The sequence below is a fragment of the Colletotrichum higginsianum genome, chromosome 1, assembly GCF_001672515.1.
Source record: "Colletotrichum higginsianum IMI 349063 chromosome 1, whole genome shotgun sequence".
Classification (NCBI taxonomy): Eukaryota; Fungi; Ascomycota; class Sordariomycetes; order Glomerellales; family Glomerellaceae; genus Colletotrichum; species Colletotrichum higginsianum.
In genome coordinates this window covers 3,282,737-3,297,179 of record NC_030954.1, presented here as the reverse complement: position 1 = coordinate 3,297,179, position 14,443 = coordinate 3,282,737, and the positions used below count along the sequence as shown (strand labels likewise).

Here is a 14,443-nt window from a genome sequence, read left to right as displayed (position 1 = left end):
GCCACCAACATCCCTTCTCACATCCTTTTTTTAACCTTCAAACTGTGGGGTTCAAAAACGTTCGCATTCCTTCGCTGCTTAAATAAGTCCGAGACGCCGACGCTGATATTACATTGTGGTTTTTTGGCATACTGACATGGCCGGTGAGCCCGGTAGCTTCTCCGGATTACATCATCATTTGATTCGGGCTGATGTCTGATCATTAACACGGTCGATCCGAATAATTCGACCGAACATGCCGCCTGTGTTTGAGAGCTGGTGCGTGGGATATGTGTTTGAAGTTGAGGCTTGTTGAAAGGCGGGGTTAACTCCGTCTGATCTTCTTTCCTCTCCTTCTTCGTTTAATCTTTATGTACTTTTTTTCTGTTTTTCGTTCGTTCCATCGTCATCAACTGTGTCGTCTCATTATATCCTGTTCATCCCAAGTGGATTCATGTCTTCGAAGCCGTCTCCTCGGGCTCGCGACTCGGGCCGTGCATAGGTTGCTCGTGCGTCCCAGGTTGGTGGTGTTTGCGGCGGCCGAGGGCTCGAGAAGGACCGCGTCGGCGGCTGGTAGCGGGCCGTTTGCCCAAAGTAATCGGGGGTTCTTCGTCCGCTATTGGGACTTACAACGGGTGATTTGACTGGGGAAATTGGTGTTACAACAGCGCTCGAGTCTCTCGATAGCATCTCGTACGCACGGGTATCTTTCTTAACGTCGTATCGGGCATCTACCGACACGAATTCCTTCTTGCTTCTGCCTCGACAGGAGGAGAACAGGTCCACCCAGCCGAGGACCATGGCCCAGCGGCCCAGTAGAAAAAGCAGCCAGATGCCGTTCATCTAAAGCAAAGTCAGCGAGCCGTTTAACATACAGAAGAGCACACGAGGCTTGGGCCGCGAGGCGCAGATCGCTTCTTACCGCAAGGAGAATCAAGACGGCCGTGATGGTTGCCTCGTTGACAACCAGCGACTTGGACTCGTCATAGCACTTGGTTCGGTCGCCTTCTTCGCGAACAAGACACGAGACCCAGTCCCGAGCAAAACTCTGGTCGTCGTGCACCGCCTGTACCGTGTTGTCTTGGAAAACAAACACGACGGAAAAGAAAATAACATCGGCAATGATGATGAGGACGATAGCGATGCCTCTCCATTGGAGTTGGATGACGCGTCGCACTCGTCGATACGCCTGACGGGGGCTCATGGTCTGAACGCTGTTGGAGTATGTCGGCAAGCTTGATCCCTCAGTCGAAGCACTGTTGTCGGCCAGAGAGGCTAGGTAAACCTTGATACAGTATCCGAATGTGGCGAACTGGATGATGACTGTGAGACCAGCGAAGACCAGAAGAGGGATCCAGAAGTCTGCCAGGCTGTTCTTGTGGTTGATGTGACAGGTGGCACCGAAGCGGAACGACACGCCGCTGAAGACGAGGGCAACGACAATGCCAATGAGGGGGATACCCCATCCTGTGGCTTGTGCGAAGATCATGAAGTTTCGACCCACGACAACTTGCCAGCAGATCTGGAGATGCAGGGACAACGATCGCAGGAAGACCCACATGACACCGGCCCAGCCTCCGAGAAGGAGGAATGCACCAGATGCGCCACAGACCTTGCTAGACTTCATGCTGTGCGGCGTAATTGCATTGTAACATTGTTCTGGCTGGTCGGCGAGGGGAACCACGAAGCCAAGCTGACAAGGTCAGTGACGAACCACAGGCGCAGAGGCCGAATTGCTTACATTCATGATGAGCACTGCTATTGTCAAGCAGATACTCAAGTAATGTCTGTACGTCTTATCAACGGGCAAGACGGCCCATGAGACCAAGAGAAAGAGACAGCAGGCGGCGCTGGCGACGCAGACCCAGTTGGCAGCCGTTGTCAGCGTGTTGAAGTAGTCGGGGTAAACCCAGTCGGTGAGAGGGCAGGGCAAGCAACATTGCAAAGTCGCAGAGAGATTTTGACAAAGCCGGCCTTCGATAACTGCTCGGTGTTAACAACCCGTCTCATCGAATGTGTCATGTGTGAGACTTACATCCTTCGTCGTCGGGAAAGAAGCTCATTGCTAAGAACGGTGCAGGGCAGTTTCCCCTGGCTAGGCTTTCGTTGGCCATACTTGCAGGTGCCTTGGAAGCAGGCTGTGTCGTCGTCGACTGTGTTGGTCAAGAGATCCACAGTCACTCAATCGTCACTAAAATAGCAACGGGCACTCAGTCGTCCACCTTTCCCTGTCTAGGCCGGATAGTGAATCGATATATCGCTGTATAACGCTGGCGGTGATCTGCTAGGGCGAAGAGTAGTCGAGCGGATGTTCGAAGGAAGACGACGGTCTTCTCGTGAGGGAGGGGGGGGCGTTTGAGCTTGCAAAGGGGATATGCCACCCAGTGCCTCTAAGAGGATGCCCTCAGTCCCGCTGAAGTCCAAGAATCGTGGTTGCTCGGACGCGGGGAAGACGTGGGTTCTGCTCAGATGTCTTGAGCAGGGTCGTCGGCATGCAAGTTGATGAGCAGAGTGTGTGCGGCAAAACGAGGCGGCGGCTTCTGGCTATGTTGATACCGTCATGGTCCGCATATGAAGCTGATAGGGCGGATCGAGGTACCGCAGCAACAGCAAATGCAACTCGTGGTATCAAGGAGAGACTCGAGCAGGATCAACGACAAGCAGCGCCGGAACCGTTCAAGAGGGCACGGAGGCAAGAAGCAGGTGGGTGGGACGCCATTATGTATACTACAGCGATGCGTGGGCTGGGAGCAGCGCAGCGTCAGTTCAAGGTGCTGCTGAGGGCGCGGGTGTTTCTCTGTCTCTCGGCCGGTCTACCTAGTGCGCAGTCTTGCAGCTCAACCAGTCGCGGCGCTGGTCCCAGGGTCCAGGCCAGAGATGCTGGGGTACCACGAATCCATGGACCAGGCAGGACTCGGGAACGGGTAATTCGCGTATGATGGGTTGACCAACTCTGGATCTAGCATGGGCAGTCAAAGGTGGACAAGGGCCAATGGCGGACGCGTTTGACGATGAAGGGTGTCTTTGTAGGAAATTCCCGATGTCCATTTCCGGGTCGCGACCCTACAGCAGTAGAACGGAGCCCTTTCTGCGTGCTTTGCGTGAGGCGATGCATCGACGTCCGCATGCCCTATTGGGGAGGCGACAGACCTCATAGCAAGGGTGTAGAGGTTAGCGTGTGGATGAAAATTGAGGGATTGATGGACCAGGCCAAGGATGGCAGAGGCACAGGAGGGATTTGCTAGTTGAGTTGTTGGAGTCCAAAGTCTGGGACGGAGGGTGTGGGTGGATGCGGACCAGGGACCGGGAAGGGGAAGGAGGAGGAGGAGGAGTGGGATGGGGAGCGGACGCCAGAAGTGGAAGTGGCAGAGAAGGGAGGGGGGTAAAGGAGGGGCCGAAAAGGGGGGGTGATGCGCATTGAGGTGGCGTGTGAATAGTTGTTGGAGAGAGGGGAGGAAGTTGAAGTGGCAGAGGACTTGAGGAGGAAAAAAAAGACCCATATCGGCGGCCGGGGCTGGCTTCCTGGACCCAGCCGGTGCGGATGCACACCCTGAAGCCCATCGCATGGCCCCGCCGGCCAGAAACGACTCTCGCCCAGTGATGGCCGTGGACAGGCCTCAGCGAGGGTATTCAGTGGACCTTCGCCCAGCCATGTTCAGCACTGTCCACTAATACTCTCAAGTCCCGCTTAAGCATTCACCACTCACAACGCGCACAGCCCGTGTTGATGACTGTGCTGAAAACATTCTGGGGGCGTCGTGTAATACCTCGACTGGCAAAGAATTGTGCTTGCAGTCCCTCGCTCTGATTGATCACTTGTTCATCAGTGGCTTGTATCACGCGCGGGGCACGGCACAAGCTTGATTCCCTCCCTCGAGGGGTAATGGTCCCGGTTGGCCGTCATCAGGGTTGGTTGGTCTTGGTTGCTGTCCGCCCCTCCGCCGCAGTCGAGGGAACAAGTTATACCGTTCATCCGGTCTGTTCTCTCTCACCAGCGTCCCTACGGATTTTGGGGGAACCGGTCCCGGGCCTTTTCTCTGTTTGCCTGTGTCGAATTTGTCGAATTTGTCCTGGATCGGGGAACGAATGTCACGAATACGGACTTATCAGCTCGAAAGCGTGGGCGAGCGACGCAACCAATATGTGCGTACGTTGTGGGAGGATCAAGCCATGGGGGGACAGGACGTTTTCCAAGATCGGGGGTACGTATCTCCTGCCCTTCAGTGTCAACCTCTGATTAGTTGAGCGTCCAGTGATGTGACGGGCTCTTGCCGCCGTGGTCGTTGGGGGGGCCCGTCTTCTCCCTCCTTCTAAACTTGACCTCACTCCATTTGTTTCACCAAATCTTTCCAAGCGAAGCACGTTGCGCGTGGCTGTCGACCGTCGTGTGTTGTCAGCGGACACCAGCCAACTCTTTAACAGTAACGTTCCCACCGATATCACCCCAACTCAGCCTCTATTAACCGTCCATGCGTCTACCTCGGGGCTTATTGATAAGGTCTGATATGTCGATATCGATGCTGAGATGTCCTAGTATGGCACGTATCGGATACACCGCCGACCGCCAGTTGACTCAGATCCCTAACCTCCATCATCGCCCGCCCCCTCGGCACGCCGGCGGGTAAGACATTGCCGACCAGATGTCTCTCATTGACGTTTTTCGGGTTGCAATACGGCCACATGTCTTACTCTAGCCCTGAACACCACGACGCCGAGGTGTAACCTGGGCCGTATTTGTCGATCGGATACAGCTTCTTCTGGCTTCTCCGTCAACACAACTACTTTAGCGGCCGCGTGGCTAGTGCGTCCCAGTTGGCCAAATGGAGGCTGAAGCCATCCCAGCCCCCCTCGTCATCCCGCGGCGACGCTGGCAAAGTGCCGAGGACGTGCGGACACCTCTGGATGCACAGACGGAACACTGAGGAAATGGGGCAATTGGCGCTCGCTGTGCTTCTGTACAACAACACATCAACCTGTCCATCGGGTTCTTTGCCGCCACTAACATAGCTGCAATGGCTTGATGGCTGTTTGCCACGTTGGCCTACTGTTGGGTCCGAACGTTGTTCTCGCCTATGCTCATACACTTGCGCATTCGTAAGGCCGACATGGTCACCCACCCTGAACCGATGGTGCCATGACACGCACACACACACACTGAGAGTTGGAAAGAGGCAGCACACAGCCAGGTTTAGGGCTGAAAATTGCCTTGTTCGCTTGCTCAGCTGAAGAGGAGACAAAATCCAGCCCCAGCTTGTTTGCAGATTCCTCGACTTTGCAAACAAGGGGAACAGAAGCAAACAGAAGCAAGCAGACTGTCGGAGAAATGCCGCAGAAAGCCAACAATCCAACAGACTCTGGTGGTTCGTTAGTATCGGACGACTAAAGACACCGTTGAACTAGCATTGACCGGTTCTGGTAGCTAGTCGATGGCAGTGGCGTTGGAACGGCAGCTTGTGTAGTTGCGGCTTCGCGAAGCCAACACCTCCTCTTTACTAGCCCAGCCCACAGCTCCAGCCACCAAGACGAGGTCTCCCTGCCAGCACAGAATAGCAGCATTGGCGCTGTCAACCGCTGGAGTTGGGCTAGACGGGCTTCAACCCAACAAATGCAAACAACCAGGCTGCTCCGAGTACTTTTTTGCCAGCCGCTTCGATTCTTAAGCCCCTTGCCATCATGGGTTAAGGTACGCCGAACGGAGCGTTGTCAAGAGCCCTGCCGGCCAAGAAGATATAGCCTCCCCTGGGGTACGTTACTGGCTTACCATCGTTCTGGGTTTTCGAAAGCCATCTCGACCCGCTGGTTTTCTCATGGGTTGGAGGAGGAGTCGCCAAATGCACTCGGCGCTAATTCTGCCATCTATAACGCCGAATTTATTTACATGACGCCATGAGTACAAGCCTAAAAAGACACCACTGACAAAGTGAGGATGCGATACGGCAATGCAGTTGCTTCTGAGCGGTCGCGTGGCGCACCATCATCGAGCCTCTCAGTGATCACGAAGCGATTGCAGCGACCTGAGTGGTCGTTTTGTCTCGTTCGAGTGCCCATACAAAACCCCTGCTCTGCAGATCGAGTTGTCGGTCTCCAATGCCACTGGAGGAACACACCAATTGAACAAAGCTAGGGCCGTGCTTCCCCTCGCTTGTCTCGGCCAACCATCGTGGCTAGAGAGGCTTGGAGAAGGACTGGGTGCTTGCTGGCAGGAGAAGGCAGCTTGTTTCTGGTCGTCAGTGATACAGAAAGGGGTTGTGCGTTCCACGACTGGGTTAGGAAGCCCTAGATTGACGACCCCCCTCACTGTCTGGCAGGCAAACCTTCATCCGGACTGTTGACCAAGGGGGCGCAAATTTTCAAACCGCGTCTCGGCGCCTTCGAACCGTAGGCCCGTTGCTGCAGGTTCTAAACCATCCTGCCTGCACTCTGCATGAGGCACACCCATAAGTATCAGGGCGCCGGTTGGCAAAATGTGCCTGACATAGGGGTGCACCCGACGCTGCACTGCGCAACGCGGTAGGAAAGGCACCCGCACCTCCGCGATCCCTGCTGCCCACCCAGGAGCTGGAAGACCCTTGTTCAAGCGTTGACACATCTCGATCAATCAACGGGCCAGAAGGCAGCCCATCCTATCCCACTCACACCTTTTACCCCTGGCAGAACACCCCGCAACACACCAGCGCAACCATCACCACCACCAGCCAAGCGTCCGTCATCACAGCAAGCGTCTTCACCTGCTTCTTCAATGTTAATGAGCACTATCCGTACGTAGTTGGTCCGACATTCCATAGTGTGCCTGCAGGCGCCGACCCGGTAATCTCGTTGACGAATCCCACCAACTATAGTTGAACCATCAACCAGCATCGTCTACCCGCTCGCTGAGCGATGATGTGCGATGTTACTGGGATTCGTTTAGCTCTCCGGTGAGCATGCTCTACATACGAAGTACAGGTCTGCTCTACTGGTAGACGAGGAGGCCAGGCTCATGCCGACATATGCAGCCTTGCAGTTTCGAGCGAGGGACATCCTTCTTGCATCCAGAGAAGCACGGACATTGAGATGATGATCTTGGACATGTCTCGTCTCGCCCCCAACGATTCTCCTACAACATCTACACACATCCTCGCTGCCCTGGTCGAAGAGCAATCGATCATAATGAAGTAGGCAATTGGCTAGTCAAAATGCTCAACCGGCATCACATGAGCTAAGGCTGTAATCGTTATCGATCATCGATTCGGTTAAGTCCTGTCAGACCTTTGTTATGGCAGGTTCGAAAGCGATAGCACCAGAGAAGAAGGATCTCCGTCACTGGGTCATCAGCACAACCTGAAGGACAGGGGCAATCTGATCAACATCTGGGCCGCGACTTGTCCAAGATACCATGGGCTGATGCTGTTGACCCAACGCGCATCTCCTGGACCGTCAAACCCGCCCTAACATTGCCAGCCAGGGGGGGGATACTGTTGAGCAACGTTGTGTTCCGCCACCTCTACAACGGGGAATGTCCCGGCTCCCGTGCTCGCGGGCGTACGGACTTCTCTGTCGGCCAGCCCAGCACCTATGATAAACCGCAAGGTTGCCCACAAGACCGAGTCGGCCTGCAACGACGAGACAGACAGGCAGATACCACAGCGAAACAAACTTTGACTCGCTTGGTCCCACTGACTGGAAGTCGTCCACAGCAGAAGCCCATGACGCAGACCTTGCGTCGGCGTCGGTATTGGTAGGGTGCTGCAGCCTTCGGAAGAGCTTCTAGAAAACGCAGAGCGGGCGCAGAGACGTTGCTCGGATGCATCTCTGCGCGATCATGGGCAACATGCACTTTCTCGAATAGGTATGGGCCTGCATCCTTTTCCAACAGATAACCGTTATCTCGCAAATGTCTCACTTGGAGCTGTTGCTTCGAAGCTAGGGTGGAACGTTTGAAGCCCGAGACGCAAGCTCTTTTGCCGTCGTTTCTTACCCTGACGAACTTTTAGCCATCACCACTAGCTAGCCCGTGCTCTTCGGTCAGGCTAAAAACGCCAGGAAATCGGTTGTTGCGCAGAATCGCACCCCCCCGGATTCGTTTTGTGCCAAAAGCATCACGGTCTTCGGCGGGACTGGGGCGCTCACGCTTGCGCTGCACTGCCTTCCTGCGCTGCACTGCACGGCACGTGCATCTGCAGCTGCTTACTTCATTTCCGCCTGGCAGAAAACCTAGGACGTCGCGGACATTCACACGTTCAGTCGCAAGAATCGAGGGTGTGCATCGATTCTCTGGAAACCCAAGTCGAATAGGGGTTTTGTTCCCCCTTTGGCCTGCCTGTGAACCGAATCCGTACCAGACGTCCTCTGAGAGAGAGAGAGAGAGAGAGAGAGAGAGAGAGAGAGAGAGAGAGAGAGGACGAGGCATGTTTGCACTATTTACGAATTGGAGACCGTGTCATTTCCATGGCTCAAAAGGAACGGATGGTGTTTGGTTTCGCCTAGGCTAGCAGAGAGATTCCAACTCGACCAGGGCATACCGCTTCTGGAATAGTCAAGAACCCGGTGCCACTCGGGGAAGGGTCGCAACCGCATTGTCGGGATCCGAAATCGACTCATGGCTACAGAGATGCTCCGCTGGATGCATGTCGATGTTGCGGATACAGTGAGTCTGTCTGAGGGTCCTTGCGAAGGAGTCTGATATTGGTCTGCTGCCGGTGCAGAGCCAGCCGGCTCTCGTTGTCATCGTCACAATGGCTGCGGCGTGCGTTGGAGGAGACCCCCGGTCAACCTGTGACGTCGGTACCAGGCAACACGACGGCCAACAACTTTCTCAACGACTGATCTCCTAAAACTAGTCGATGTTCATGATCCGACAACGAATACTCGATAACAGATGCATGGACGCAAAGCCCAACCCCACTACGCCCGGTCTAGGCTGTACCATGGTCGGCTAATCTCAAAGAGGGCCCTCGGTGAGAAAACCCGGAGCCAGGCCAGATCGCCAAGATTGTGAAGGTGTGCTAGCCCATGGCATAGCTGTCGGGAGAGGCTCAGGATGGAAGCTCGGGAACAAGAAGCATGATTCTCACTGCCAAGAGTAGCATCACATTGATCGAGCGCCCTGCCAGGCAAATGTCTACACTGTAAACGAAGAGATGGCTGAACGTACGTACCGATGGACACAAGAAGGGGTTCTCGCTTGTCGCCGCCAACACAAGGCCAGGGCTGCCCGCCGGGCTAAGGATCGATGGTGTGCGTAGCCATGGCCCATTGCGACTTGCCAAGAACCGCCCGGGTTTTACCAGTCTTCTGCCTTGCGCAATCTCTCCTACTCAGGGTGTTTGCCGTACAGAGGCAGTGATAAACCAGGCACGGGGTTCCCCGGGAAGGACATGCAAGTTGTATTGAAGGGCTCAAGGATTGCTGGGCGAAGACGAAGACGACTCACGTATGGGAGGCATTAGGGGCGCCGAACGAGCGGGTCCGGCACCGGACAACCATCAGTTTTTGGGAGGTCGCCTAGAAGCGGACGGAACGGGGAACTAACCCCATCCGGCCAGGCCCCCCGAAATGGAACACAAGGGGGGGCAATGGAGGGATGGCGTACCGCGTACCGACAACATCAACAACGCCGGATGGCGCTCAATGGTGGCCATACGAACAGCGTGCGTTGCTTTTCGAATCCTAGGACACACCTTGAAGAATTCCATCAACGGCTGTCACTCAGTCACTTGCCCGCCCCGATGTCAATGGTATCGCGCAGAAGAGCCGTCACCGGAGTTGATCAATCCACGCCTTTCCTAGCGGCCAAAGCCCTCACCCCCCCCCTTTAGTTGTGCACTCTGCACCGGCTCCTCCTCCTCCTCCTCATCAATGCGTGACGACACATCTTCGGCGTCCAAGACTACTACGCCTGCTCTTGTCAGCACTATTCGCCACGGCACATCCACTCACCATCACTGGCATAGATCCATCGATCTCGCGTCCGAGAAGGTCGCGATTCGAATGAAGAGACGGCTTACCCCCACCCGGTCCGAATACCACCACATGGCTTCCCTGCGAACACATATTGTGATGCAGTGCGGCGTTACAAATGGGGTCGAAGCGTGTCATCAAGACTGGACCCCGCCATCTGTATCCTCTCGTCAGCCGCAAAACGACATTGCTATGTGAGAAGGAGACAACGACCGGCCGTCTGAACACAAACTGCATCCACCCAGCTGTGGGACTTGGAAGCAAATCAAGGTTTACGCTGCACAAACTGCAGAAAGCTGTTGCACAAGGAACGATTCGACGCCCTATTCAGATGTGGTGCCGAACAAACTCAATGCAGGCCGTAATAGCCTGCGGCCCCGGCCGCCGAAGACAATGCAAAAAGCAACAACAGGCGGCCCCTCCTTGGGCCGCAACATAGGTAGTACACAACAGTCGTTGTAATGTCATCCCGACCGGAGGTGTGTAAACCTTATCATCTGTCAGGGAACCAAGTGCGGAGGCATTTACGATTGATACGCAAGAAAATCGCTCTTCCACTTTTTCAAGGCATGTTAACCCGCAATACTTCGGAAACATGGGAGCACCCCGGGCAGACTATGCGAAAAACCAGGACAAGCCGCCCTCGCGCCACGTTCATGTCTCCACTAACTCCACCCGTCTCCTCGATGCCCCTGGCCTCCCTGAAGGACTTTTGCCCTTTGGGCTCTCCCCTCCTCCTCCCAATGGCTTCTTACTCACAGTAAGATGCCCGGAACCAAGTGGCCAGGAGGTCCACTTACCTTCCAAAAAGAAACACTGTCAGACTGGTCCTGGACAAGCTCCTCCCCTTCATCTGGGCTGCTGGGCCCCATATATGGGCCTTGATTTGTCTGTCAAGCTGTCGGAGATCAACAATAGGAGGAATCGCACCCCCCCCCCCCCCCCCCCCCCCCCCCGGGAAAATAATTGTGGTTATCTGACGGGTCTCTCGACGCGACGCTTTTTGGTGCCCCAGACCGAAACCAACATCGAGACCATTCTCCAACCGGACGAGCAGACACCATCTATCTCTCGTCCCGTGCACTGGTACCGAGCCCACGGCTTTGCCCTCGATCATATGAGTCTTCTCCTAATGAGGGCGGTGGGTTCGACCCCCCTTGGATACCTGTCTGTCTCTGGAGTCTCATGAAACGCTGAGTGGACATCCCGGGGGTTTTAACCCACGTCTTCAAGTCGAACACGAGACCTGTGCGCCCTTCATGGAGCCGATAGTCTCGACCGTCGTTCCTTCAGCTCCTACAAGTTACGCAGCATAAGTCTATCCACAATGCAGCGGCATTTCGAGTCGACTATATTATCCGTACATCCTTGTTCTGCTCCACGTCGGCCCAGGTACTGCCTTTGCACGCGGGCATAAATCGACCTGGGTGGCCGTAAAGGGTGCAGACCTCAATCATGGTTGGTCGACGCGTCCTGGCCCAGGCACACACACACACACACACACACACACACACACACACACGCCATCCGTCGTGCAGATGCTTACTATGCAGCGTAGGGATCGCATCATAACCCCCCTCGCACAAGTCCACAACGGGGGGTCTCTCAGACTAGGTGTAAGCTGTCCGTTCGTCTCCGCATACCGTCATGGCCGCCCTCCGTCGTTTCACAGGAGTCTTGCCCCAGGTACGCCTTGGGAGTGGAATTGTTGGCAAAGGATCAAACAAGTCCCCTGTCCCCAAGACAATCCAGCCCTCTTCCTTATAAGAACTTAACCCGCCAAGGCAGTGATCAAGCCCTAGAGGACAAGAGGACAAGAGGACAGACGGACATGGAAGGAGGCCGGTCCAATTAAGTGCTCAGGTGGGTCGAAAGGCTGGATGGGTCATTTTTCACGGGGAGCCTGATGGCCTTCGGCTTTGAAGAAGATCGGTCCAGCCTACCGCATACAGTCATATGAGAGAGACAACGATGAGGAGGCTTGCAGAAGAGGCTTGCGGGAGGTGGCGGGAGCTCATTTCACAAACTAGTTCGCCAATTCTGCACCAAGTTCTCAAAGAGGAGAAGCCGGCCGTCCTTGGTGTGCGGCACAGTTTCGACAACGCGATGACATCCACCTTTCGTGTGTAGCCACGGATACGGATATGCAGTTGGAATCAGCATGCCAAGTGCATTCTGCACGAGGCGTAGGCCGAGAGAGGTGGCGTTCGCCGACCGGCAGGACGACACAGAGGAGGGACAACTGATGACCACGGACACACCTTTGCTGTGCAGGCGATTGATTGATTGCTTTCGTGCAACCCACACCCCGGTCTCTTTCGATACTCTCTGGGGGCCTTGCCTATTCCCGCTCACAAGAAGTCAGGCAGGTCATTTCGCGAATTCGTTGCCCTTGTAGAAGATGCGTCTTACACGGCACAGCAGAGGCCAAAGATGGGCAGGCTAGCGTCGAGACTATTGACCGACCCTCGTGCAGGCTTATGAACTGTTCCGACAATTTGGGAGCCTGGAAGACTGAAGGGTTAAAGAGACGAGGGTGTATGTCGGAAGATGCCAGTTGATACGACGTTAAGGTTTCGTTCGATGGAATCATCCGACTTGTGCTGATCGACATACTCACCCTACCAGGCACGAGGGGGTGGGTGGCAGACTTGCCCAGAAGGTGCAGAAAAGCAGATTGGGGTCCGATGATCCATCGACGGGGTTCACGTTCCCGTCCGGGCGTCCCATCAATACGGACAATTTATTTTTCTTCTCTCTTTTCTTCGGCCAGCGTGTGAGTCGTCGAGGAATCCACACTAAATGAAACCTCTAGAATGCTTCGAAGAGAGTCTAGTCGCCTTCAACGTCTGGACTATCCTGTGGCGGGAACCGAGATATTGCTGGCTTCGGTTCAGGCTGGCACCGGACAGTCACATAGCGTCGCATCGCGCGGTCCTGTCAGAAACATCGACTAACGACAGGCTTCTCTCGCAGGGCAATGATCAACGGGCTCTGCTGGATCAGTTGAACTTTCTCCGGTAGGCAGTCAACAATTCGCCGGGTCAACATCGGGGTAGAGGAACTCATACGCGCATTTATCGTGACGTCCCAATGCTACACCGGCTACGAAGCTTCCGCTGTGGGGGGTTTGTCCACCGTTGGCTTATTTCCTGGGGTTGCTCTACACCCTCGCGGGACTTGGCCGGTCGACGGCCTTGTCGCGGCGGCGTATATCAATAACAGCAGTGCAGTAGCGTACATGTCTTAATTCTGTGATCTTGCGTCTGCACCGCCGAGGTCGAGTATAGGAGAAGAGTCTTGGCTTTGTGATGAAGCCTCTACGAGGCCGCTTGGTTGGTGTTGAGACGTCTTTTGTCGGTCGTGTGACGACGAGTCGATCCTAGAGAAACGGATGGAGAGCATCAACACACAACATGAGGTGTAGTCTTGAGGTGAGAATTCCACTCTGCATTACCGGGGTGCGATACTGTTTCCAGGATCCTTCCATCTTTTCTGCTCCTCTCGCTGCCTATGTTCTTACTGAATCCCCCCCCCCTCTCTCTCGTGTAAACCACTCTCGAGAACAGCACGCGAACGATGGCGATCGTGTGGAAAAGAGATGTAACAACACAAATGCCAAGATGAGGTTCAGGATGAAAAGGTTGGGGAACCGAAAGGCGAAGCGCGGGATAACCTCGTCTCTTTGTCTGCTTGTCCGTGCCGTCTCATATGATCTTGCCGTGGCACATTTGATAGAGGTAAGGGTCCATCTTTGCCGAGCGATTGACATGATTTGTTGTCGCCAAGGCCCGTTAGATCATCAGAGATGTTTTGTACGCTTCCCTGGCGGCCTTCAGTGCAGAAGGGTATAAATCACATTGAAGAAGCCCTCGCCGAACGCAACCATATCTGGCAAAATGGGACTTGTTCGCCTAGACGACTGGAAGCAAGTGGCTCCCGGCTTTGTTTTCCAAGCCGAGTCTATAACGAGTCTGGCTTATGGGGGGCCGTCTCTGTTCCCGAATCAGAGACGGTCATCGTTTCTGGCCCACAAGCAGTCGGTGGTAGGATTGCCTGCCTGCTCCCCCTTTTCCTTTCTTGTTAGCTTGATCACACGAGCTTCCGCTCCCCGTCTCACTGCTTCCTCTCCACCATCGCGTCATCCTATCCGGTCTCCTCACGCATTATTCCGGTAATCTTGGCTGTTCATCCAGGTATCGGGCGTTATGGATCGAGGTCACCAAAGAGCCCAAGAAGAGAATAACAAGGTCACAGTCTCTATTCCAGGAGAAGAAAAACGGGGCCCACGTATTAGAATAGTAGAAATATCACTAAAATAAAATACATTGAAAATGGGAGCAGAGATGCGATTCGTTGCGTTGAAGGCTCGGATATCTGAGAGAGACGAGGTTTCCTCCCTGGTGCTGCGTTGTGTCTTGGAAATAATACATACCTATGCGGAATCGAGATCCAGGTTCGCCTTTTCCCCTTTCGCCTCACGATCCAACAACCAATCTGTACGCTTTCGAACCCACATGCTCCT

The 14,443-nt window shown here is 54.7% G+C and overlaps 3 protein-coding genes across 3 annotated transcripts; 1 reads left to right on the top strand and 2 right to left on the bottom strand.

Moving 5' to 3' along the window:
• Nucleotides 1–405: 405 nt before the first annotated feature.
• On the bottom strand, nucleotides 406–2,093 carry CH63R_01003 (uncharacterized protein; the record flags this gene model as incomplete). Its single annotated transcript, XM_018295978.1, has 4 exons — nucleotides 406–822; nucleotides 902–1,672; nucleotides 1,721–1,962; nucleotides 2,015–2,093. 4 exons carry the CDS (start codon nucleotides 2,091–2,093, stop codon nucleotides 406–408), a joined length of 1,509 nt encoding a protein of 502 aa, XP_018164340.1.
• Nucleotides 2,094–7,948: 5,855 nt separating this feature from the next.
• CH63R_01002 (uncharacterized protein) lies at nucleotides 7,949–8,368 on the bottom strand (the record flags this gene model as incomplete). Its single annotated transcript, XM_018295977.1, has 1 exon — nucleotides 7,949–8,368. The coding sequence occupies one exon, from the start codon at nucleotides 8,366–8,368 to the stop codon at nucleotides 7,949–7,951; it is 420 nt and encodes a 139-aa protein (XP_018164339.1).
• A 2,145-nt stretch (nucleotides 8,369–10,513) lies between these two features.
• Nucleotides 10,514–11,107, top strand: CH63R_01001 (uncharacterized protein; the record flags this gene model as incomplete). The annotated part of the gene is made up of 1 exon (XM_018295976.1): nucleotides 10,514–11,107. The coding sequence occupies one exon, from the start codon at nucleotides 10,514–10,516 to the stop codon at nucleotides 11,105–11,107; it is 594 nt and encodes a 197-aa protein (XP_018164338.1).
• Nucleotides 11,108–14,443: the final 3,336 nt, after the last annotated feature.